Consider the following 26,861-nt stretch of genomic DNA (forward strand, 5'->3'; position numbering starts at 1 on the left):
TTCTTTCTGTGCTGACACGGCAGAGACCTTGTTCTCTTGTTCTGTTGTGTCTCTGCTTATCGGGGCATTGTTTCCATCCCTGATGGCTTTACCTTCATCACCCAGCTGCCTCCTGAAGACCTCCTCTCCAAACACTGTCGTGTTGGGGATTTAGGGCTCATCATATGAATTTGGGGGGACCACAAACGTTTGCTCCGTAAGATACATACATATATGTATATATTTACATACAAATGTAAGAAAAATGTGAGTTTATATAAGAAATACAAATTGCTTAATATAAATACTCCTTAGTTGCTTTGTGTAATATCTACAATGAGTATAAAGTCATGAATGTTTTGTAAATATAAATCCAATTATAACAAGGAGCAGAACCACGAGTGTGTCATACTAACAGAAATGAGAGTCTATTGCATCCTTCCTTTTTGAGAAAAAGGATCTTGTGGGCTAATTTGTATTTTCCCTCATTTTAAAGATGTTAGGTCCTCGCTGCACTTTGAAAATGGTACCCATCTCTGATGTTAGCACTGGAACTGTCCACAAGCCCTCTGGTGAGTCCAGGGACGGTGAACCTTTCAGAGCTTTCAGTGATACACGCAGCCCACTGTGACACATTCACCATAGATTTGCCGCCTCTGGTGTGGTTCCTTTTTATTTTGAGGACATAGGCATGAGAAGAAGAAGTGCTTCCTGGGGCCTGACTGGTGCTAGTATTCAAAGCACATATTTAGGATCACTTGACCACACAGTGCCAGACAAAGAGCAGCCCCCGAGTTGTGGGCTCCCCCAACTCTGTAAGAAATTTACCTGGTGCGTGTTGTGGTATGTGTGCTTTCTAAAGCGCAGGGCCCAGGCAGGGACCCTTCAGGCCGAGTCTGGGCAGGGTTGGGCATAGCTTTCTCTCTGCACCACCCTCACAGCATAGGCAAGAGTCAGCCTGTGAGCCAGGCAGGCCCAGACTCAGGTCCCAGTCCTGCCCTTACAAGCCTCATGGCCTGGAGCAAGGCCCTGGACCCTCTGTGCCTCAGCCTCCTGTCTATGAAAGGGGACTTCAACAGTACTTCCTCCAGGCTTGTCCGCAGAAGTCAGCCTAGCATTTGCAGGGCCTGAGGCAAAAGCAAAAAGGGAAGACTTGCCTGCAGCTCACCCCCTTCTCTTCCCACCCTGGCTTCTTCTGAGCTCTGTGTAAACATCAAACTTACAGGTCCAATCCCTGTGCCACATCCCCTTCTCTGAAACAGCTGCCCTTGGCCCTGGGCAGATGTCAGAGTACAGAGACCCGTGGCATTCCTTGGGAAGGACAGACACAGAGAAGAGGTCAGACCGATCCTGGAGGAAGGCTGTGGGGTCCAGAACCTTGTCTAGCTGCTGTCTGGGTGCTCGAGGGGAAGAATGTGCATGAATTCTCCCTGGGCCCGTGGACTCTTAGCCTGTGAGGAGGGAAACTTGAGAGCGACTCTCACAGGAGAATGCCCAGACCAGAGCCCTGGTTGTCTGGCTCTATGGCCCTGATTTGCTGGGTCCATGAGATGCTGTTTATAAATGGCTTAGCACAGTGCATGGTACTCTTTAAGGGTTCAGTACAGAGGAACTTCATAAATACATTTGTTGGTGTTAATATCATTAAATGAGAGTCTGAGTGCTGATTCTCCATTTCAAGGATGGGACTGGGATAAACCAGATTGTCCAGGGCTCCAAGCCCTTTGGTGTAGTTGGGAAGGCAACCTGTGGGGCTGTCCTGCTCTGCCTCCTGGAAGGTATAACTGACAGCACTGTGCCCTTTGCAAGGTGATGGAGAGAGAGTGATGCAACTGCAGAGAGACTTGGCAGGGACCTTCTCAGAGATTAATGGGCAGACGCTTAAGATGGGCTGCAGCCTCACTGAAAACCCCATTTGTGGGACATCTGCTATGTGCAAGCATGCCCTGCTACAGTTTTTCTTGACAACCCTGTGAGGAAGGTGCACTTCACAGATGAGGGAATTGAGCATCAAGGGGGTAAACAAAGCCAGCGGTGGTGGTGCAAGTCTATAATCCCAGCATCTGGGAGTGTGAGGCAGGAGGATCCCAGGTTCAAGCCCAGCCTGGGCAATTTAATGACTTAGGGAGAAACTGTCTCCAAAGTTTGACAAAGGGCTAGAGGCAGAGCTCAGTGGGAGAGCCCTGGGCGCAATCTCCATACTGGGGAAATAAAGAAGATAATGACTTGGCTGGGGTCACACGGACAGGAGGGAACAGAATGTCTGTCTCCAAAGGCCGTACCCTGTCCCCTGCACCATGATGCTGGCTCATGGGTGGAGAGTGAAAAACCTGTCCAGGGAGGCTCTGACTGATTTCCAAACAGGGATGATGACAGTGGAAATGAGGAAAGCGCTCACTACTGGAAAGCACAGTTACCCTGCTCTTTCTGCCAACTGAACCCGATCCCAGAAGACACCTGGAGCTGCTCTGTGACCTTGGAGAAGGCTCCATTCTCACTCACTCCTGCACCTGAGGGCTGTTTGACAGAAGCTGCTAGAGAGAAAGGTGCTCTTCAGGTCCTTGGTAGTTGAATGCACATCATGTGAAAGCTGCATATTGTCCAAGATATGAAAGGCAGTGGTGTCCCTTTCCCAGAACCAGCCTCCTGGGACTTCTGCCTTCGTGCCGTCCGCCTAGCAAGTCATTTATGAGGAAGTCTGCACTTGACATTGTTTCTCCTCGTCCAACAGCTTCTTCTCCTGGTTCTTGCCAGCCTGGTCACCTAGTCCTAAGATGACCCAAATAACCCAACCAAGCCCACTAGCACCCTCTAAGTGTTAGCCTTGGGGATTTTTTTTTTTTTTAAAGACACACTGAGACTCAGTTCATGATTGGTTCAGCACTCAAGTTCACTTACCAGGTTGTTTACACAAGATATCATGGATTAATCTGTGTTGTCCAGTAGTGAGCTCTTTCCTACTTTGCACCTGGACCGACAGAAAAGTCAGGCTAAGATTCGGTGACCTCCACAGCAGCCTCTATACCCAAAGTAGTTTCTTTGGGTGGAAATCCTAGGATGCCATAGCAAGGGAATGAGAAAGTGTAGCAAGAAAAGAAGGATGTAAGGAAGGAATGAATGAACAAAGGCCTGAAGGAAGGGGACCAGGATTTAGGTCAGTGGTGCTAACACCTGCCTTGCAAGTGCAAGGTCCTGAGTTTGATCTCTGGTACAAAAAAAAAAAAAAAAAGGAAGGAATAAGGAAGAAAGAAAAGGTTCCGTGGGATTCATGAGCAAGTTACCGCCATGACTACTGGTATTCATTGCTACTGGAGAGTGCTGAAAGATAGCACAGAAAAAGTCTCAGAGCTGTCCCACTTGAGCTGGGAAATGCTGGGTATTTATCCACCAACTTCTGTTTCTCATTGGTCATGGCTGTGCCTGGGGCATTAACTCCCCAGAGCTCCTAGATGCCTCCTCGTGCAGGGGTCTGGAATGCTAGTGCAGCAGGAGAAAGCATTTTCAGAGAGCAGCCATCTGCAGGAGGTGGGCACACAGGCAGCTGTGGTATCAGCTCCAGTGCCAGTCTTTCTTGGGCCTTGCTGGGTTAGGGTAAAATAGTGCTCTGAAACACCAAAGAACCACAAGTGGAAACATTATTTCTGCAATCACTTTACATGAATGTCACCAACACATTTAGACAAATATATAAAAAGCACAATTTATTGTACAATCATCGCAACTTTTTGACTCATGAGCTGTACATACACTTCCCAGGATCTTTCCCACCATGAAGTGTGGGTTTCAGGCACAGCAGCTGCACTTGTCAGAGCCCCCTTTGCAGATGCAGCCCCGGGCACACTTGGCACAGCCCGGGGGGCAGCAGGGGCAGCAGCCTAAAAGGATTAGAAGATGGATAAATCAGCTTTGGGTCCACACTTCCATCTTACCCCTGCTCCAATTCACATTAGCACAAACCCTGGGACAGGAGGTTGTGAGATTCTAGCTGGAAGGGATTTCAGGGGTCATCTAGAGTCTATAAGAGGCCCAGAGAGAGGAACAGCTTTGCCAAGTTCATGGACAGTGGCAGGTGCAAGACTAGAACCCAGGGCTCATGGCTCCAGGTCAGTGCTGCATCCCCTTTCCACTGGACAGGAAGGAACTACTCCTCAGTCTTCTTCCTGCTCCAGACACCTCACCTTCTTCCTGCCTGTGTGCAGACCTGGGGACTCCTGACTCAGGCATCTACTCCAGTTGCATTTCAGATCCCTCCCAAAAGGGTAAAAGGAATCCAGCAACCCCTCCATCACACCATGCTGGGTGGTGAAGGAAGAGGGATCAGACCTCTCTAGGTCCCAGCCAATAGTGTCCCCAGTCACCATACTCACTTTTGCGACATGTTTTACAGCTGCAAGTTGTGCATTTGCAGTTGTCTCCACAGATGCACATTCCTCCTAGAAGGGAAGACACAGCCACTGTGACCATGAGGACAGAGGTGGAGTGGAACACGAGGCCTGCTGCAGACCTGTCACAGTGGCAGGGCTGCTGGACTGTGCTTGGGAAGTGTGCTTAGAATAAGAGGGTGGCATTGCTACACAGCACTGCCCCAGGCCATGTATGGGAACTGAAATGGCCCTATCAACCTCACCTGGAGTTTGTTAAAATACACATTCCTGGGTCCAACCCCTGAGATTGTCTGATCCATCAGTCTGGGTGAGAAAAGGAATCAGTGTTTTTAAAAAGCAACCCAGAGGATTCTCATGTATAATCAGGATTGAGAACTACTAGATTGGGCAGGGTCCAGGAAGCCCAAGGTTCACCTGGGAATTCCTTTCATGCCCTCCTCATCTTTGCAAGGCATGATGGAGACCCTGAGCAGGAGAAAGGGCAAGGGAAATAAGCAAGCCCAAAGTGAGCACCATGCCTTTTCTTGTCATAATCTGCCACTCTTCTTTCACTTTTAACTCATCCTATCACTTTCAGTTCCAAAATGCTAAAGGTTCTGTCTGATTAGCAAGTTTCTTATACAGATGTACACTGTTAAGCATGAGAGGAGCTCTTGACTCTTCTAGGTACTATCTCCCAAAGCTGTGAAAGCCCAGAATGGCTGGGAACCCCAACCTCACTCCTGGGTAACACACTTCGATGGCACTGAGCACTTTTAGAGACTCAGAGGTCCAGACGAGCTCTCCTAATGTCTGCAAGTGCTTACTGATTTTTCCAGTCTCCTATCAACCCTGGGATAAAGGCAACTGGGAATTAGCAACCTCCATGTACAGATAAGGAGACCAAGACCCAGAAATATGCAGTGTAGAAGAGTGAATGGCTGCAATGGACCCAAACCACGTGGCCAGGTTCTGGGCCAGAGACAGCTCTTGCCCCAACTCTGGTGGCTGCCCCTAGAGTCCTGCAGCTAAAAGGACCAAGGTTTGCAGGTGCCCTTCTCAGCCATTCACTGTGTCAGGACCATCAATTCTGGCAAATCAGGTCCTGCATGCTCCCTGTAGGATGCTGGTGCAAGGTCCCAGGACCCCAGGTGGGTGGCCTCACTCACCAGACATGCAGGTGCATTCCCCAGGGTCCATGGTGCAGTTGTGTGTGTGCGAACAGCTCCGTGAGTGAAGATGAAGAAGGGAGGCTGAGGAGCAGCCACAGGCTGCCTATTTATAGCCACGTGGGTGTGGACTGCAGCTCACCACACCTTTCCCTCGGGCCAGACGCCCTGCACAAGGCCCAGTCAGATGCTCCAGAATGGGGGTTGGGCAGAGCAAGCAGAAGAGACCAGAGGAGAGATGGAGCAGTAGTCATTTGGGTGCCCTCTCACAAAGGGGTACAGGAAGCTGCACCCACTCCACCTGCTAAGGCATCAGGGAACCAGGCTCAGGCTCAAATGGCAGCTGCATGCATCCGGTCTCTCCAAGTCCTGCACACACCTCTATTATCTCCCGTTTCTGTTCCCTCCTTCGGGCCTGCTCCTGCCATGCTTCAGGACCTCATTCTCCTTCCCCTAGGTGACTCTGAAAGCCCTCATCAGGGTGAGAGGGTGGAAAATCAGGGGAATGTGCTCCTCTAGAGTTGGCAACCTCTCCTTCTAGACCACACATGGGATGGTAGAAGCAAGAGAGGCTTGGGGCAGATGTAACCAGCCCCATCACAACCTCCGTCACAATCCCGTTCTTTGATAAAGGTAGCTACCTGTCTCTCAGTCTATGGAAGGTGCCTCAGATCACAGGACTCCAAACAGCCCCACAGCTGCTGCTCTCACCCGCCCCCCTCCCCCACAGAAATTCTGGGCCCGCTCCGTGCTCTTCCTCCAGGAAGGTGCCTCCGATCTTTCCCTCTCCAGGCTGGGAGGAATCGCTCTGTGTTCTCTCCTGTACTTGCACGAGTCTCATGCCTTTACTCCTTCCTACTCTGCTGTGTGATTGTTTTAACACAAGGCTAAGCAGGCAGGCAGGCTCTCGCCCAACCGTACCATGGTGGGAGGTCACAGGGGAAAGAGCATTGTCTGCAGCATCTCCCTGCCTGCCAAGGGTTCTGCACACTTGGGTGGTGCGTGTTGCATGGGTCAATCTGTGAGTACTGGAATGACTGAAGCCATGAGTGAATGAATAAGTGAGTGAATGAGTGAAAATGAGGGATGGACAAACGCATGGATCTCCTGCATGTGCCATACTGAGAATTCTGCTGGGGGGATTGTCACCATTCAGAAAATGGGGCCTGACCATAACCAGTACACAGAGCTCCTCGCAGTTCTCAGCTTGGTGGCTTCTCCATCAGTCACTTCAATCGGATCCACGGAACCATGGATTTCAGTGTGTGTGTGTGTGTGTGTGTGTGTGTGTGTGTGTGTGCTCCTGGGGACTGAACCCAGAGCCTTTGCATTGAGCCATATCCCAGCCCTTTGATATTTGTCATTTTGGGACACGGTTTCCCTAAGTCACTAAGTTGCCCAGGCTGGGCTCAAACCTCCCTCAGCCTCCCAAAGTGCTGGGATTGTAGGCAGATGTCATTGCACTCAGCTCAAACCACAGATTTGAGTGGAGAAATTCTAGTGAGCTATAGGATTTGGCACCAGTCATCAGAAGGGCACTGTGAGAGATGCTGGGATAGAGGCAGGATTGTAGTGAGTCAGGAATGGTCCCTGATTTAAAGGTGTTCATGGAATAGTCCGATGACCGATCAGACTGTGCCCAAATTAAGGAAGAAAGAGGTGGCTTCCTGATTCAAGGAAATCTCATTTTCCTTGAAAAGCTCCTGTGACAGTACACACACCACACTGGATCCTAACCCAGTCTAACAAAAACTCAGACCCTAGAGTCACTCAGAGAGAAGGTGCCTTGAAAATCAGAACACCCCCTCTCCATTCACTGGCTATTTAATAGAATGTTCTGTCTGCTCCCAGGACTGTTTGGTTATTCGTGAACAGTACTGAGTCGAAAAAGAACCTGCAAATTCAGTCACACAAGCTCCAGACGCTGTGAAGGGTACTTAGGAGCCTGAGGTGAGTAAAAACCAATCTGTCTGAAAGTCAGGAGCAAATCTCAGTCCAGAAAGCCCACAGGAGTATGGGTCTTTGCTTCTGTAATAATAGAAATGAAAACTGCAGTGATAGCATGAATTTACACACAGAAGCACACACTGGAACATTAGAGAAAATAAGGAAAGGATTTCGTCTTGAAGAGAAGAAGCGAAGGAAGCACAGCTCCAACTGAGGTCGGACTGACTGCTAACAAAGAAAGAGGCCAGCTCTTATGGGTTGCTGAGGTGGGCTAGAGTCTGGCTCATCACTCGTTCTGATTTTGCAATTCTAGAGAAGTCCTTAGCCTTGCAGGGCAGTCCTGTTGCCATGACACAGTTGGTCCTGCTAGGGAGCCATGGGGGGGGGGTTGCAGAGGCTCTGCCAGTATCCAGGGACCCTAGGTGACTGCAGGTTCCGGGCAATGACTGGAGGCTCCTGGCACCCATTCCAAAGGGTCTGGTGCAGGCTGTTGTCTCTGCAAATCTCATCTTGGTGTCCTCAGTCTGAAGAGCATGAGATAGGTTAGGTAAATTTAAGGCTAGTAAACCTTATATTACCAGTTTTCAGGCATTCCCCAGATGATTAATCTGGTTACACACAACCTGAGTAAGGATTTGCCTCAAAGATTTGTGTTTTTGTTTGTTTCGTTTTTTAGACATGGTATCACCAGGTAGTCCAGGCTGACCTTGAACTCACTATGCAGCCAAGGCTGAGCTCAGACTTGTCATCCTCTTGCCTCAGCCTCCCCACCTCTCACCAAGTGCTGGGATTAGAGACGTGCCACACATATCTCCTGCCTGACCCAAAGTTTTGGTGACAAAGTAGGCAGATACACATGAAGGAAGAGATGCGAAGCTTTGTGCTGTTTATATTACCTCACTGGGCATCTGTATCCCAAGTGCAGTCATTTTATCCCCACTGGTAGTGGAGATTGAACCCAGCATTTTTACAGTAGCTTTTATACTAGCTACATCCCCAAACCTTTTCTTTCTTTCTTTTTTTTTTTTTATTTGATACAGGATCTTGTTAAGTTATTATGTTGCCCAATCTGGGTAGGAACTTGCAGCCCTCCTACTTCAACCTTCAGAGTGTTGGGATGATAGGGAGGAGACATAATGCACAGTAAATCACTATTTTTTTGTTTGTTTCTTGGCTTTTTTTTTTTAACAGGGTAAGGGCCTGGGATTTTGCTTCTCTGTCCCTCTGGTGACCCCAACCATTTTGTTCTCTCATCAAGTTGATTCTTGGAGATGCTATGGCAAAGGCACTTCTTGGGAGAGGGAAGGGTGGGAGGAACAAGAACCACGCTCTGAAAGGGTAACGATCCTGAGTTAAGGCCCAGGGCTATGCTTGCCCTTTGTCCTTGCGGTGGTCTCTGATGGTCTGGTTTTAGCAAGGACAGGTCCAAGCAAGTGAGCCCAGAGAGAGGGAGGGATTCTTCCTCGCTCCTCTCTGCCTGTACCAGCATTGTCTTCCTCCTTGAACAATTTACAGTGTGACATTGCTCAAGGCCCCAATTGAATGAAACATCGAAACCCTCTCTTCTCATATTTAAATATTTCCCAATTTCTGGGCTGTGCGCCTTGAAACCAACATCAGGGCTGCCCCAGTTTTTTTTTCACAGTTCTGCTTTGAGCCTGGGGCTCGAAGGGGCAGCCTCGGGGCCCATGCAGCTGTCCTGTTTCTCAGCTCCCGATCTCTGGACAGCAGCGGGAAATCAGGAAGGGACTTGACATGTCAAGGACACACGAAGGCGGGCAGGCACAGCTTAAACTCACACTTAGAAAGTAAGTATTTCGGGGAGAATCAGCCATCAAAAATTATCAAAATCTCATATATAACAAAATACCAATTTCCCCAAATGAATGTAATTATTATGTATAATGTATTATTATTTAATCATTATGTATACTAATTAAAGAAAGAATGAAAGAAAAAGAAAGGAAAGAGAGAAAGAGAGGAAAATACTTACACAGAAAAGTGATTGTGTAGCCTTCTTAGGAGATCCCAAGGGTCTTTTTAAATTCGAATGAAAGTTCTTGATCCTCTTTGGGGTGCAGGATGCACACATAAATTCAAGGGTTTTGTGTTATTGCCATTCCTCAGGGCCATGGTTTCAAAAGATATTTCTTTTTGAAATGCACTTGGACCAACAGGTGGCATAGTCAGCCCTTTCCAGAGCTGTTGAATTTTCCTGTATCCGGGGCCATCATCCTGCGCTCCCCCACCCCGGCCCTGTAGTGGTGAGCTCACGGGAGGTTAGCTCCGCTCAGGAACTGCTGAGTTATGCTTGCAGCAGGGGTTCTCATTTGTTACGCACCCCGGCCTTCTGACGGGGCTGAAGGACTTTCCGAGCTTGAGCTGCTGAGGGAACACAGGTGGGATGGATGAAACTCAGCGCCAGCTCCAATGGGTGATCGGCCAAGCTTTTGGATCGCTCCTTAGTGATCAGTGTGTCACATGCCGGGGCGAGTGGAGTCTGACTCAAGTGTTAACTGTTATCTTAACCCACAGTCAGTGGGATTCTGTGTGGTCCTAGAGTGTGACCTCTGAAACTAGTGATTTTAAGTTGACTAAGAGCAAGGGAAGCTAGAGGGCTTATTTAGGTTAAAATTTTTCATTTTATGTAAAAACTCTGCTTTATCAGAGTCTCATGCTGGCTCTGCTGAAATAAGCCATGCTGCAAAGGGTAATAGTTTACTGCACCCAGGAGCTCATTTCGTTGTCCTTATTTCTTTTGTCCCATCTTTGTGCTACCATAGTGGCCCCTAACTGTCTCATTTGGAGGACAAGTTGACCTTCTGCCTACAGAGCCCTCTTATAGGGTATTTCTGGCCTTATACATAGGACTAGGCATGCGACATAGGGACAAAATCAGAGTAGGCAGGAGTGTACGCATCACCTTGAATCCTACATGGTCAGCACTCGAAGACCATGGTCCAGATGAGGACACAGGAGCTCAGAGGGATGGGGCCAACCCCTCAGCCACTAAACTTAGGCTGATGGGAGGAAGAATTTGAACTTTGCCCTCACCTGTTGCTAGCACCCACTCTTTAGATCTGAAGCACTTGTGACCAAATTGTCCAGCAGCTTGAAGACTGTGTGGCTTTATAAATGGTTTATTAATCATTTCTTTATTAGAAAAAGCTCAAACATACTATAAAGTACAAAGAGTACTGTACCTACCACCCAGAATTAACAGATGCCAACATTGTCATGTTTGCTTCCACTCTTTTAATTATGAGAAATAAAAAAATTAACAGGCTCTTGGCTTTAAACATCATCTGTGTGCTGGTGACTCCTAGCTTATCCTTCCAGCCTGGGCCTCTCTTCTGAACTGCAGGCTCATATTTCTGGTTGTTACTCAGCAGCTGCACATGGAGGCCAAACAACTGTAGCTTGGTTCATCCCCCACCCGCTGCCTCCAGATCTTCCCAGGAGCTCATCTGCCCCCACAGCTGCCACCCGGCCTGGTCACCATCATCTCCTGCCTAGATTCAGCACTCTGTTCCTGACTGGTCTTCCCTCAGTGTCCCTTACAGCTGCCCATCCTCCTAACCCCCTCATCCTCTGCATTTGCCTTACAATTCTCAGGGGGAGCTTTCTTTCTGTTTTCTCAAAGTGATCTTACTAAAAGTTATGCCATGTCACTGGTCTTCCCAGAATTCTGTTTTTTTACCAGGGATCGAACTTGGGCCCTTGCACTTGCAAGGCAGGCGGCGAAACCACTGAACTAAATTCCCAGCCCATTCCCTGATTCTTCAGAGGATTTCTATGCCACCACGTAAACAACAAAGTTCTTAATCACCCTTGGTCAGGCCCTGTTGCCCTCTGTTTTTGTCTCTTACAGCTCTCTCCAACCTTGTTCCACTCCAGCCTCTCTGCTTCCTCAGAGCCCCAGGGCCTTTGCACATCTCCAGAATCTTCCCATGTACATCTGCTCAACTTATTTAGGTGAGGGCTACTCTGGCTACCTTATCTAAAAGGTCTGCCTCTTCCCTTAATACTTCTTGTGTGCTTTTTTTGCATTTTCTTCCTTAATACTTATCACCATGAAACGTACTGTGTATTTTGCTTATTTGCCTTATTGTCTGGTTCCTTTTCCAAATGTAAATTCCAGAATGGCAGGGGTTTCATTCCTGCTGTATGTAGTTTTGTTTTGTTTTGTTTGGTTTGGTACTGGGGATCAAACTTGGGAACTTGAGCTTGTGAGGCAGGCGGTGGAATCACTGAGCCAAATCCCCGGCCCTCCTGCTGTATACTGTATCTAAAAATAGCTGATACGCTGCACATGGTGGCACACACCTGCAATCCCAGCTACTTGGGAGGCGGGAGGATCACAGGCTCAAGACCAGCCCAGACAACATAGCAAGACCCTGTCTCAAAACAAAAAAACAAATAAAAGTGCCTGGTATATAATAGGTGCTCAATTTGTTGAAATAATGTATCAAAGTCCTTTTTATCTTCCTCCCTTCTTTCCGGAAGGAAGTCAATGATGAAGTTCATGTGTGTCCTTCCTATTCTTATTTTTTTACTTTTCTATGTGCATGGCATTGCCTTGTGTATGTTTTTCCAGGCCTTTGTGCTTGCAAGGCAGGTGAGGCACCTCTGAGCTAAATCCCCCTCCCTGCCCGTGTGCCTTAAAAAGAACATAAGCAGTACCATAATGTAAATACTGTTCGACACCTGTCTTGGTCCCAGGATAATGTACCTGAGATCCACCCTTGCTGAAGCATGACTGAGCTACACTCTTGTATCATACAAAGATGTCACATTTTACTTCTCTGGTCCCCTCCTGACATACATGTAGGTTGCTTCCATACCTCTCTGTTTTGAAACCAATGCAGGGAACTTTTCCTTCCATGTCACACAGATGAGTGTGCAAGGTGCACTCATCCCCAGAAGGAGGATGGTGAGAATGCCGGGGTGACTGCTCTGCCAAGACCCCATACCAAGTTACACTCTCTCTAGCAATTTCTGAGAGGCCCCATCCCCACCCTCATCCACCTCCTCCAGCATTTCCTGTATTCAGACTTGGAAATGTTTGCCTACCCAGTACCAGTGAAGAAATATAATGGCATCTCATTAAAGAGTAATTTGTAAATCATTGCCTCCAGCATCATCAACCTTTGACATTCAGTGAGCCAGGTCCAGGCTTCCTCATGCTGACTGTGCATGTCTCATTAGCCTTTCACACCCTAGCAAGAGAGAGCACAGCAAAGCTGTCAGGCCTGGATCCAATCCTGGATTTTCTACCTGTTTGCTGTATACCCTCAGACAAGCTCCCTGATTTCTACCATAAAATGGTACTCATGGAGAAAGTGAGGAGAGGGCATTTAACACATCATATACTCAAAGGATGGCAGATATTACCAAGATTTTGGGCAGATAGCGGAGGGGGTCAGGCAACTCAATATGGAGCTGATATGCTTGGAGTTCAGCCCTAGGGCTTTGGTAGGGCATGGCCTCTCCCAGGTGCCAGTTTTGTCATCTTATAAAGGAGTGGAAAGAGCTGGACAGGAGATATCAGGGTAGAAAACTGAGGGACAGGCCAGACTCTGTGAAGGACACTAAGGGCAAACACCTTCTTCGTCAGAAATCTGCCCATGCCAGACCTGGAGCATGACGCAGAGAACCCCAGACATGAGAGTTGGGTTTGGGGGAGGTGAGACTGGTTGACAGGAGCAGGAGCAGCACCCCAACCTGCCACATACTATTTCCCCTGCCTGTTGGGCTCCCAAAATGTTTCACATCTGTGATCCCGGTTTTGTCAGCCAAGCTGAAGGGATTTTCAAGGCTTTATTATCCAGAACGTGTTCTGTAGATTTTGATAATCTATAAGGTTTTTCACATTTCCTTTAAAAATATATTCAGTGTTCTAGAGGTTTGTTCCACCAGCTAATATGTTAACATGTGTGTGTGTGTGTGTGTGCATGCATGTAAGAGATAAAGAGACAGAGAGGAAGGCAGGACATGTCTATAAGTCTCTGGGTTGGGTACAGTCTGCTTTGATTCATATATGTGCATGTACATTGTCTGCGGCTGTTACATGTGGCTCTATTTGCGATTTTCTATGCCTATGTGTCTATATTTGTGCATGTGTGTGAGAGAGACAGACAGAAAGAGGCAGAGACTCAGCCTGAGAAAAGCATACATGCCAAGAGACTGAGGCCATCCCCAGCCAACACACACACACACTGCTGCTTTCCTGGTCCCCCAAGGAGCCCTAGTGAAGAACTCCACAGCCTGGATGTAGCCAGCCCCCTAGGACACATGTCCCTGTGCTGAGAGTGCAGAAACCAGGCCAAGGTTAATTAGCAGCCACCTTGCTCGGCTCCTTGTGCACCTGTGTGGCTGGCAAGCTTCACAGACTCCCCAGGGTTTGAGGCTGCTGGGTAATTACATGGGACTCTGCTCACAGCTATAATTCAGTACCCACTGGGCAAGTGAAACCCTCCACTCTGCACACGGCCCCAAGGAAGGATGAGTAAGGCCAAAGCCAACAATTAACCACACGCATTGCCCCCAGCAGCAAAGTGGCTGGTTCAGGTTGGCTGGCAGCCCAGATCCCAGCTCCGCAGAGGCAAGCAGGCTCCTGCAATCTCTCTTTTCTCCTTCCATCCTTCTCTAATTGATCATTCTGCAGTGTTTAGAGCCTCCTGGTGGTGGTGGGGCTTTCAGATGGAGCACATGCCCCATACTGTGGTCCTCAGTAGTGGGGATAAGCATGCTCCATTACTGGAAAAGCCAAACGCCAGCAGTGTCTGCGAGAGCAAACAAGGGCCAGGGCAACACTGGAGATGACCCATGGAGTAAGCTTATGAAACCTTGTGCCCTTGGTGCCTCACTTGTCTGCCCCACTCTTGGCCTTTCATGTGTCTCACTCTAGGTCATCTCTGGGCTCTTCATGGAATGTCAGGTCCAGACTCAGGGTTTCCAAACTGCATGTGCTCAGAGGGTTTATGGGGGGTGTATTGTAGGGGTGCTGCAGGTGAGATTCTGGGTTCTTTCGGACCTTCACTTTCCCTGCTTAAACAACTGCTCCATTTTTAAAAACCTGTTTTATCCTGTGCAGCCCCCTCCCTCTGCACACACCCGATGGTGTTTTGGAAGGGAGCTGCAGCTAGAACAGTCTAGAAAGCTACTGTACACAAGCCCTGCCTAGGAAGGCTGGTGTACTTGCTCCAGCCCAGCCAGGGATCTGGTGGCTATTCTGGATTTGTAATTCTGAGTGGATGGAACTCAGAGACTGCTACTCATCCTTGTTTTCTCTTCTTTAAAACGTAGCCAAGTATACTGTCACTAACTTACAATTCCAGCATTCTGAGAGGCTGAGGCAGGAGAATCACAAGTTCAAACCCAACTGGGGCAATTTAGCAAGATCTATCTCAAAATAAAAAATAAAAAAAGGGCTGGAAATATAGCTCAGTATGACTGCCCTGGGATCAATCCCTAACAACACACACACACACACACACACACACACACACACACACACAATATTATTCTCAAATATTTTTGGAACACATAAGATTAGTGATTTAAATATGGACTCTTCCAACATTATTAAATATTAATAGCAAGTTCTATTCATTTCAGTTTTTTAAATGAACAAAACAATTACAGAGAGAATTAAAGAGAGGGGAAACTCCTACGTAACTTTCCACCCCATCACCAAACCAAAGAACCAATTTTACAAATTAAATGTTTATCATGACTACACGTTTTTCAGCTTTTATTACATAGGCATATATCTATAAAAATTACATAATCTTGTTTTATGGGCTTATAAATCTTATATAAAATGGCATCATTCTTTATATAGCTTTTTACAAGTTCTTCTGCCTAGCATTTTGAAGTTGATCAGTGACTTTAACTGCTTTTCTAGTATTTTATTGTATGACTAGTTCAGTTTATCCTTTTATCTGTTGATGAGCATTTGGATGTTTCCATGTTTTCATTATGACCAGTACTGCTGCAATGGATTTCTGCACACACGTGTCTTTGTGTATGAAATGTGTCAGCTTCTCTAGTGGGTATGCCCAGGAGTGGACTTGCTAGTTAGAAAGAACATGCTTATACTAGTTTACTAGATATCCCCAGATTGCTCATTGCAGAGGCTTATTATACTCCTGCAAGCAATGGGCTCCAGAACTCATTTCTCCATATATATATATTTTTTTGTACCAGGGATCAAACTCAGGACCTTGTGCTTGTGAGGCACACAGAGGAACCACTAAGCTAGAATCCCAAGTACTCATTTCTCCATATTTTTGTGGACACTTGGTATTGTCAGACTCTTAATTTTTTAAATTAATTTTATTGGTACTTTTAAGGTATACAGTATGACATTAATCATCGGAAATTTGCACCTTTACAGAATCCATTTTGGTTCTTATTTTTTCCCCTTCTCCTGCCCTCCCTTCAACCCCTTCACCTCTCCCTACCTACAAATACTTTGTTTCCATTTTTTCTTTTTCTCATATTAATTCCACTCCCTTCTTTCTTTTCCCCTCCCCTTCCCACTTCCTTTCCCTTTGCACTTTTTCTTCCTATTTCACATTACCTATTATACCTTGTAGTCCTTATTTACATTTTCAGTTTCTCATACTAGACAAACTATTCAGTTTTTACACATATGTGTCCTATTTATTTCACTTAAGAATATGGCTTCAATGTGCATCCATTTAGCTATAAATGTCTCTAGTTTCTCATTCTTTATGGCTGAGTAGTACTTCATTAAAAAAAAAACACACACACACTGATTTTCTTTATCCAGCCTCCCACTGATGGGCAACTGGGATGCTATTCGTGATAGTAGACTCTTACATTTTTGCCAATTAAATCATGTACTAGGCTTGTGGGCTAGCCCTTTAGACGGATCAGGTATGACAGATACGAAATAGTATTTCCTCATTGTTAATTTGCTAATTACTACTGAGGCTGAGCGTATGATCGATCATAAGATCGGGGGGCCTTTCAGCTCTCTTCTCTGTCACAGGTCCAGTGATTTGTCTAACATGCTACATTCCATGCTTGCTTGCTGGGACATAGCACTACCCAGTTTCACTTTGGGATCGGTGTATATCATTTTCTCAGGTACAACAGTGTCTGTCTTCCCACATAACTTCCCAGTTTAGGAGGCTCAAAAATTGACCTTAGGAAATGAAAAAGATGAACATTCTGTTGTATCCCAGAAAAGATCATTTAGCATGGTCTGGAGGGTGGAGGCGGCAGTCTGGAGAAGCATCTTCGGCCATCGAGTCATTGGCAAACAGTTGCTAAACCCAAGGGGAATGGCCAAGTCAGCAAAGTTTGTCAGAGGCTCTGTACTTTGTCTCCCTTTCACTCAGAACCTCTTTCTTCCAGTGGTAATTAGGTCAAAGCAAGAAGTTCTGAACTAGCTCGGCAATGTTTCTCATGTAACTTGAAGAAACAGGGAGGTCGTTGAGTAACTCCTAAAATTAGCGTAATTCTCAAATGCCAGGGTTGCTGGGAAAGGGACAGCATCCAAACCTTCTCCTCATTCCTGCCCCATTTACAGAGCAGGAGCCTGAAGCCCTGAGCAGGGAAGTGCCTCGCCTACCCTTCTGCCTCCAGTGCAAATCTCAGAGCCTTGGAAACCTCTTGGGCAACTGCACAGTGGGGCTGTCCACAAAACCATCCACTTGGATTAAGCAACCTCGCGGAGCCACATGGTGCTACAGATACAAAGCAGCTTTGATGATGTAATTGGGGAGCTGATCAGCCAATGAGTGAGCATCATAGAACTAACTGTGTTTTGGGATGGTGAGATAAACTAACATGCCTAGTGTGCAGCTCAAAATCTCTTATTTTCCATCCTTTCTCTTTTTCTTCATCTTTTCCCCCTCCTCTGCACCCTTCTTTTACCCTCTTGCCTCCTATTTCCCCCCTTGTTTCCTCTTTTCTTTCTCCTAGTACAGGAACCCCAGCCCAGGAAACCAGAATATCTGAATTCTCCATGCTCACTCTTCGGCATCACTCACAACTGTACTTCTCTGCCCTCGGCTTGTTTCCTTTCAACAACAGGGAGGGGGCCAAGGGGAGGTGCCTAGGCCACTCCTGCCTCTTTTCTTGCTGCTAATGAGGAGACCACAGTTTGCAGGATGCCTGTCCCTAAGATGCACCCCAAGAGGGGCCGTTGCTCAGCCAGTATCCCCCAAAAGAAGTCTGTATCTGAAGCATTGGACCCAAAGACACTTTGGAGAGAAAACTCAGTAATTGTTCCTTGTCCACAGGTACTTTTTGGCTGTGTCTCCACCAAAGATGTGGGAGTGGGTTTGGCAGTTCAGGGCCCTGTGGTCTTAGTAGTGCATTCCTTTCCCAGGGGATTTGTCAGATCACCAACACTCCCACCAATGCTGTTTGAACAATTCCCAGGTAGACACTGAGGCTCACACCACAGAGCCCTTCCTCTCCCACCTGTCATGAATTTCACTAACACCCATGGTACACAAGTTATTTGCTCATTTCCCCAGTATCAGTATATCTCAGGGAATAATCAGATCATCCCCAATTAACGTTAGAGAGAAGCAAAACAAAGACAGTTGGGCAGAAGGAGCATAATTATCAATTGCATTCATTTCCTGTGTTGTAAAGGGGTGATGAAGAGCACATTGCTTCACAGTGCCGACCCAAGGCCTTCACACAGAACAGGTCTTGGGAGCCCAGCGTGAGAACTAGGAAGGGTGGCCAGGACAAACTGGGTTGGGCATAGCCAGATACAGGTCGGAGTGAACCCCCTGGGTAGATGCAGCTTTATGCTGCCACTGCTTTGATTCAGTCTCTGTCTTGCTATGGCCTTGAGCAAACTGCTTGACCTCAGTTTCCCTCTCAATAAAAGGGGGATAATAATACATCCCTCTAAGGGTGTCTTTTAAGAATAATTGGCCAGCTTTTGCAGGCCACTTTGAAGAAAATTACCATGAGGATGTTCTGCTGGCCCTGGAATTTTCCTTGGTACAGATATCAAACAGTTGAGGAAGGCAGCATTTTGATTCTGGCAGTGAGGGCCTCACCATTCCCCAGTTCAGTTGGAAGTGAAGAGCGGGGAGGAGCTGAGCTCTTTGCCTGGGCCTGCCTGGGGTATTAAAGGCATAACCTGCCTTTGATGCCTGCCTGCCACGCTTGTTAATTTTAATAGGAAGTGAGCAGAGGTGGGAAGGCTTACCTGGCAGAAGAAAACAGGTTGAGGCCGAAGAGGTTGAGTGACAACTAAATGTGGATCTTGTTTGGCTTTGAAGTCCTTGGCCCTACTGCTGGGGGATTAGCAAGGGGGTGCAGGGAGCTGGAGAAAGTGAAGACCCGAAGCCCTTCAGTTTCCAGTTCAGCCAAGAGCAGACAGCCACTGATTCAATTCAGGAGTTGGCATAGAACCAACCATGTCCCAAGCTGATGAATTTCTGGGGAAATTTTGACAGGGAATACCAAAGTGAGGGGGGTTCAGGAGCTCCGTAGTTATTACAGGGGCATCGAGTAGGGGCTGGTTGTGACTCAGTGGCAGAGTATGAGCTGAGCATGTGCAGTGAGTGCCTAGGATTCACATCTCAGCATGAAGGAGGAGGAGGAAGGAGGAAAAGGAAGAGGAGGAAGTAGTACAGTAGGCTGACTGTAGGTAATGGGGAGCAGTAGAGAATACGGTCTCAAGTTGAGTATTAGGATTTAGGGATGAGGGTCAAATATTGCCAGCTCTTCTGATTTCATAGAGAAGTTAGAAAGTTGGATTTTGTGTTTGAGTGGGACATTCTGATTTTAAGACTTTGATCAAAGTTTTTAGAAATTATTTTAAAAATATTCTTCCTCATGAACAAACACATCCCCAGACCAGAGCAGCTCATGAGGTCTCATTTTTTGAGGTCTGCCTTGGAAACATAAAACTTCAGGAATACAAAGCCACTTAAAATTCAACTAGGCCTTTGGTAACCCAGAGATGTTTCAGACTGGTCCCTGATCGAGGGCCTCAGAGTTAGTCAGCGAGAGCTGGCTCATCAAGAGCCTACACTCCCACTTGCGTGTGTACTTCTTTAATTCTCCCTAACCTAATTGTGCCTCCCAACAAACTACCATTTTTTAGAGATTTTGATTCAGTGAATTTGGGGTGAAGCTTGAGACTTTTTAAGTTCCTTGGGTATTCTGAAATGCAGTGAGCTTTAGGAAGCAGTGACCTCAGAGGGATCCCTCCTACACTTCCCACTGCTGGGGATTGTCCCCAGGGCCTTGTATACTCTGAGTAAGTGCTCTACCACTGAGATACACCCCAGTCCTGGGAGTAGACACTCGATGTCCATTCATACCACCATATCCCTCTGTGCCTTTATTTATCCAGGGTGAAATGTCAAACCTGTTTGCTCACTTCTAGTTCAGCTTCCTCACTTTGTCCATGGCAGCCTCCAATCCTGGAAGATCCATTTTTCAACATGGATCGGGTCCAGATAGGAGACACCAGATGCAGGAAATACTTAAATTCACTAGCCTCACCACTGGTGCTTTGACCAGGGTCTGGAAGCCACTGGGGCAAAGGAAAATTGTTTTTTCTGTGATATTAATGTATCACTTATTCACTGAACATTGACTGAACATTGAACACAATGTCACAAATGGGCCTTAAATTTACTTCCTGTCACATGCCTCAACTCTGTCACTTAGAATTCAAAATCTTCTCGCCCAGGATTTAGCTCAAAAGTTATGGTGCCTGCCTTGCAAGCCCAAGGACCCGAGGTTGATCCCCGGTACCAATAAAAAAAAAAAAAAGAATTCAAAATCTTCTCAACCCCATTTTTATTCTTGGTGCACTCTATCCCTTGGGGTAGAACACACCATAAGATCCTTTTGAGGAAAGTAGGTTAGAGGAAGGGTGTTTCTTTGCCCTGAACTTATTCTAACTTCAAGGAAGACCTCTCCTTTTATTGAGGTTAGGTGACTGGCTTTGGTCTTTCTGCATCCACTTTGGGAATTTATAGATTTAAGTCAAGCCAAGCTGTCTTTTCTCTACCTGGAAAAGGCTTCATTTCCTGGCTCTGTCATCTTGTCATTACTTTGATCACTGTGGCCATCTGGAATTGCCTGACACATGTACCACATTGCATGCAAATGCCCCTAAGTATCTTCACTCACTCACCTTTCATCCCAGGGCTTCTGGAAAAAAAGAAACGTGCCTGCAAACAGGGGCCAAGTGAACCCTACTGGGAGCCTAGGAAATAGACCACACCTGCGGGAAGACATGCTGACTGGCCACATCTTGTTGAATGGATGCCCATGGCCTGGCAGACAGTCACCCAGGGATTCACGCCACAAGATTCACCAAGTTCCTAAGAGATGTCAGGTTATGGGATGTAAGATGTACATGCAGCAGTTGATAAAAACAAATAGTCTCTTCACTCCTGGAGTTTATTTTCTAACAGGGGAGATGGAAGAGAAAGGAATGATCACAATCATGAATAATTACAAATTGTAATATGTGACATGGAAGATAACTACAAATATAAGAAAAAAAACCTAGTTCAGACAAAGTGGGTGATTCTTCAGCTAAGACCTGTGGAAGGAGGAGTCCAGGAGGGCACAGCATATGCAAGGGTACTGTGGCTGAGAATAGCAAGATTTTCTTAAGTAATGGAGGGAAACCAGCATAGCTAGAGGTCATAACTCAAGGGGAAGAGGTACTTGAAGATCTATGAATCAAATACTTACAGAGTTCAGCAGGTTTCATGATGAATGAAGTGAGCCAAATCAGAGACAAAAGAAAGTAGAGGGGATTGTGACAAATTGGATAAAATATACTCTGAGTAAAGGAGGCAGCTACTGCCTAACTCCAGCCAAACTTACATATATGGAAATGGAACCTGTTTGAGTCCAGCATCGCCAGACTTTTTTTAAGAGAACCCCCAAATTTAGATTTTACACAAAATCTCCAATTAAAAAAAAAGAATTCTAGATCTTCACAACACATGCTTGATGGCCTGAGTGCTGTTCTTTTGCAGCTCCTGAGCTGGATAACTCCATGGTAGTGAATATAGGGATTGCACAGCAGAGAATTTTCCCACTTAATGAAGGTAAATGGAAGACCGAAGACCAAGAAAGTATTCTCAGCTTCTTGCTGTCGCTTCTTCTGGTGCTTTCTAGAATAAAGGGCCTTTCAGGCTGATTTTCTTTTCAGGCCTCAGGCAAGCTTTTAACAGTGGAGCTCAGTTTCCTAATTTGCAATTGCAAGGGTCCAAGCCAAGTTTGGCTGTGGCCTAGGGCTACAGTGTGTGGGTTAATTGGTTTGAAAATAAATGACTTTGAAGCTTCAGAAAACAGAAGAGTAAGTGCACAGGGAAGCTCAGAAGAAGATTTCAAAGGGCTTGTTCCTTAAAGTGCCACCACCAGCTATGCTCCATATCCCATGTCCCTGGGCCTGAGCCAGGGAAGTTATAAGCAGAGTATGTGACTACCCTCTACTAGGGAATTCGGGGAGCACGCTGCGTCAGTCCCATATTCCCCACCAACGCATCCTTTCCTTTTCCTTTCTGCTTCAGATGCTCAATGAGTCCTTTGTGTGCCAGTCGTGATGCCAGCTCTAGAAATGCACCCTCACAGAATTTACATCCCAGCAAGGAAAACAGACAAGGCGTCAGACATTATGCATGCAGCAGGCATTGCAAAACGGAACTTGCAGGCGGCCCTAAACCAAGGGTTCAGGATCTCCTCCCTCTACTACAAGTAAGTGATGCTTCAGCAGAAACTCGAGTACTAAGCAGGAGTTAGAGTGGAGGGAAGTTGGGATGGAGTTTCAGGTATGGGAGTTTCTGGGACCCGGAGGCAGCTGGAGGGAAGGTGAAGTATTCACAGACCTGAGGGCCAAGGCTGGGAGCCCAAGGGCAACAGTGAACTGGTGTTTAGAAGGTGGAATAGTCGTCCCTATCTGTGAAGATCTTGCAAATGCTAGAGGGGGAACAAAATCCCATCTCTAAAATCAACATCTTCACACAGCTGGGTCAATATATCTACAAGGAGCTGGGGTGGGAGGAGCTGAAGCCCTGCTCATCTGCGTTTGCCTACTAATGAGGCAAGGACGCCCATCTCTCATTAATGAGGGCTGACCTCCAGGGTTCTCAGGATGCCAGCTTTTGTCCAAGTCTTTTTCAAGGAGCACTGAGCAGGTTCCTGGAATGAACATGGCACAAAAGGGCCTTTCAGAGACTCCTGTTGAATAGTATTTTGTTCCTGTTGAAACTTTTAAAGATGTGGGGAGAAAACAGAAATGCTGAGTGCCTAAGTTTTGCTTTTCAAGTGGGCAGGCAGGCACTCTGCAGATCAGGGGACAATCTATCATGGGGCACGGAAGCAGCCCAGGCTTGGGCTGAGTCACAGACTCAGCACCTGTGGTTAAGGATCACCCTTGGGTTCATAGCTAAGAAGACTGGTGTTGTCGGGCATGGTGGGATACACGGTGGTCAAAGGCACCAGCAGATACAGATGCTCTTCTGTACAGTACTCAGAGGTTCAGGGAGGGCTTAGCATAGGATGAAAGCACAGGGAAGGGCTGGGTTCTGATAAATGCAAGAAGAGGTCACAGAGGGAAAAATAATACAAATGCCTTTCACAGCAAATAAGATGATATTTATCTATACTTATAATAATATAAATGCAAATTTAAAAAACAGCCAGAGAGTATTTAAAAAATCTCCACGATAGGCAGAGATCCAAAAAATGTGAAGCACGCCACCCACATAGGAAGACTGCGGGGAAACCAATGTGCTCAGACTCAGATGCACCCAAATGTGAGAGACATGTGTGCCTTCACAAAGCAACTCTGTCAGTGGGAGATTATCCTGGACATTTAAGGACATATTGTACGTAAGGAATTGAGTGCTATTCATTGCAATCTTACTGTAAGAGACTGGGAAAGGCCTAAATGTCCACGACAATAGGAATGGGGACAGTGAATAAGATATCAATGCAGTGGAATTCTACACAGCCCTTTAAAATACCTGATATTTCTCTGTTCCCATAGGGAAGGATTATGAAGGCTAAATATTCACTGGGGAAGCAAGGTACATATTGTTGCAGATCAGGATACCAATATTTGTGAAGGGAGGAATGGGTACAGGCAACATATCCACCCATGTTTGTTTATGAACAGAAAATATCTGTCAGGAGGCACAGAGCCAGGCCCCTGTGGTACCTTTGGGAGGCTGGGGAGCTGTACTTAGCTCAGTGGGGAGGGAGACTTATACTCTAGGAACTTATTTTAACATTAGGATCATCATCATCATCATCATCATCGTTGGCATTATTGCTATTATTATGTGATTCATGCTGAGAATTGAAGCCTCAAGGATGCTAAGTCTACACTCTACCATTCAGCTACAGTTGGCATTATTGCTATTATTATGATGTGATTCATGCTGAGAATTGAAGCCTCAAGGATGCTAAGTCTACACTCTACCATTCAGCTACACCCAGACCAAGTACTTGGATTTTTCCTCCCAAATACTTATATTACTTTTTCAAAAAGAACATGAAAGAAAAACAAAGAAAATAAAGGAAGTTACAAAGAAAAGCAAAATGAAAACTTAACACTCAGAAATAAACACTAATAAAATTTTAGCTCACATCTTCCTATTGTTTTTAAATTAATATTAAATTTAAAGAAAAGTTGCAGCAATAGTACAAAGAACATGAATACACTCTTTACTCAGATGTGTATTTTCTCCATCACCTTTCTCATTCTCCTGTCTCTCCCCTCTTGTTCTCTACATGCAGGCTGAAGGACCCTGATCTGAAATGCTCAGAGCCAGAAGTGTCTCAGATCTTGGTTTTGGGGAAGGAACATTTGCGTATATATAATGAGATATCTTGGGGGGTAGGACCTGAAACAAAAAAATTCATTTATGTTCCATGCATACCTCTTGCACATAGCCCGATGCTTATTTTATGCAATCACTTTAGTGTGTCTGCATTTTAACTGCCATCTATCAAATGAGGTCAGGCGTGGGCATTGCCACTCGGGGCATCATGGTGATACTCAAAAAGTTTCAGATTTAGAGCATTTCGAATTTCAGATTTTCAGATTGGAGATGTTCAACCTGTATGTGTGTGTGCACACACACATTATAAAGTTATACGTGTGGCTATCTCTATGGGAAGATTTATATATAATAAATATATAGGCATGTAGATCTATTTTCTCCCCCTCATTACTAAATATTTCATAGCATGTTTCCTGAAAAATAGGATATTAATTTATATAACCATAATAACCATAATATAATTTAAAATACTGGGATATTTAATGTTGACACAATACTATTTCTAGACTACAGGTGTTATTTAAATTTCAGCCATTCTTACTAAAAAATTTTTTCCTGGGATCTAATCTAGAACCACAGCATTACGTTTAGTTATCATTGTTTATATTCTTCTTTCATCAGAAACAACCCTTCACTCTTTCTTTTTCTTTATAACCTTGATGTTTTGAAGAGTAGAGGCCAATTATTTTTCACAGTGTCCCTTAAGATTTGCCTGATGTTTCCTTAAGATTAGACCCAGGTTCTGCATTTTTGGCCACCATACCACAGAAATGATGGTCTGTCCTTAGTGCCTCTGGTTAAAGGCCAGCAATTTCAGTGTGCTCCATTAGTGATACCCTATAGCACACGTTTTTAAAAACATAAAAATTAGCTTTATAAAAACAAACTCCTAGGGCTGGGGGTTTAGCTCAGTGGTGCGGCGGCCTGCCTCGCAAGCATAAGGACCCGAGGTCAACCCCAGTACCAGAAAAAACAAAACAAAACAAAACAAAAAAACTACTTTGTAACCTTCCTTTCTCCCTAACCATATGTTGGGGTCTTCTTTATTTTTTTTAACATTAGTACATTTTTAAAAGGGCTGCAGATGTAGTTCAGTGGTAAAATGCTTGCTTAGCACGCATCCGGCCCTGAGTTTGATCTCCGGCACCACAAAAAATTAGTTTCCTTTACAGTGAGCGGTACTTCAGTTCATGAACTTAACTCTTTCCACATTCAAATTCTGCAACCAGAATCATGGAAATAATTAAATTCATAAGCTGAGGTACCCCTGTATTTATTTTTGAATAGACAACATAGTCATATGTTTCAAAATTCAAAGATAACAAAAGGAGGAGCAATAGAAACTCTTCTTCCTTCCCCTGACCCAGCCAAGCAATTCTTCTCCCTGAAACAGCAACTACTCCCTTTTTTGTGTGTCTCCTTGAATGGTTATATTATGAAACATCTGGTGAGTCCACAGAGTGGTGACAATCTAATCAGCATTAAAAAGGAATGTCCCCATCCACATGGTTGTTGTGGGACAGTGGTCTCTGTACCTGTTGCTTCTGAAAATCCCTTAAGAGAATCCTTTTATCCCTTTGGGAATAGCCAAGATTTCTTGGAGCCACCTTGGTAGATAGGTGAGATAGGGTAAGGGTCATAAAACAAAGCCTGGCTTTCATTTGATGCTATGAGCATCAAATTCTACACCACCATCATCGTCATCTGAGGAAGCCCACACAGGTGGGAAAATAAGGTGGGAGAGAAATTCTGGGAGAAGCAAAATGGCAGAAGGAGGGAATGTGGACCACAGCAAGAGACCTAGCACTGGGCAGGCCAGGGAAGGAGCCCAGACTCTGGTATCAATCAGTCAGCCAGGTGACAGCTGAGAAATCATTTTCTTTTTCCACCCTTGTTTTCTCATTGTAAAATAGGCATAATTACACCTTACTGTTTTTTAACTGTTTTGGGAAATAAATGAGCTCATCTGTAGGAGCCTTTGGTAGCTACCCTTCCCAAGCCAGCAGGAAAGGAGAAGTCATAGCCTGTAGGTGAATTTTGGGGCCTGCTCCAGACCCAGGATAGTGCTTTTTAAAGCCTACAGGGCAGCACCCCACCCACATTCCCAACTTGATGAAAGGCATTGGTTTTTAAGATAATTCCTGTGATATGGTATTAATACTTCTAGAAGGCTCAAAAGGCTGGCTTCTTTGTGAGTCAGACACTGTTCCATAACTGCCCCCACTCTTCAAAATGTGAAACTGAAGGCAATTATTTCTTTGGGTAGAGGTTTTGTTCACTTCTCCTGGGGTACAGGGTTCTTATCCCCTGTGGGAGGCTATGAGACTCAGGATTACTTAGTCATTCCATTCATTTGAGAAGTCTGTATTGAAGACAAGGTGCTAGACTGTATCAGTGAATAAAAGTTGGGACTATCATTGCTTTCAGGGATTTACATTCTCAAGGAGGGCAGGAAGTAGAGTAAACAATCAGTGAATCGATCATATAGTTTTTTAGACAGTATTTAGATGGTATTAAATGCTATGGAGGAAAGGACAAGGAGAGAGGGGGAGCTATAAAGTTGCTGGGGA

General features: G+C 45.8%; 1 protein-coding gene across 4 annotated transcripts in view; it reads right to left on the bottom strand.

Annotated features, from left to right (window-relative positions):
* Positions 1-3,689: 3,689 nt before the first annotated feature.
* LOC104872668 (metallothionein-4) overlaps positions 3,690-26,861 on the bottom strand; it is a 37,910-nt gene continuing 14,738 nt past the window's right edge. The window contains exons 1-4 of one of the 4 annotated variants that reach the window (XM_010638948.3): positions 5,892-6,115; positions 5,513-5,813; positions 4,347-4,412; positions 3,690-3,854 (exon numbers count right to left, since the gene is read on the bottom strand). In XM_010638948.3, coding sequence (XP_010637250.1) covers positions 3,763-3,854; positions 4,347-4,412; positions 5,513-5,543 — 189 coding nt within the window. In that variant the 5' untranslated portion in view covers positions 5,544-5,813; positions 5,892-6,115 and the 3' untranslated portion in view covers positions 3,690-3,762. Of the gene's footprint in view, positions 3,855-4,345; positions 4,413-5,512; positions 5,817-5,891; positions 6,116-18,671; positions 18,904-26,861 lie in introns of those variants that run through there. The other 3 variants (XM_010638947.3, XR_002025874.2, XR_783241.2) reach the window with 3 other exon arrangements.

The sequence above is a fragment of the Fukomys damarensis genome, unplaced genomic scaffold, assembly GCF_012274545.1.
Source record: "Fukomys damarensis isolate Sample0158 unplaced genomic scaffold, DMR_v1.0_HiC HiC_scaffold_32, whole genome shotgun sequence".
Lineage (NCBI taxonomy): Eukaryota > Metazoa > Chordata > Mammalia > Rodentia > Bathyergidae > Fukomys > Fukomys damarensis.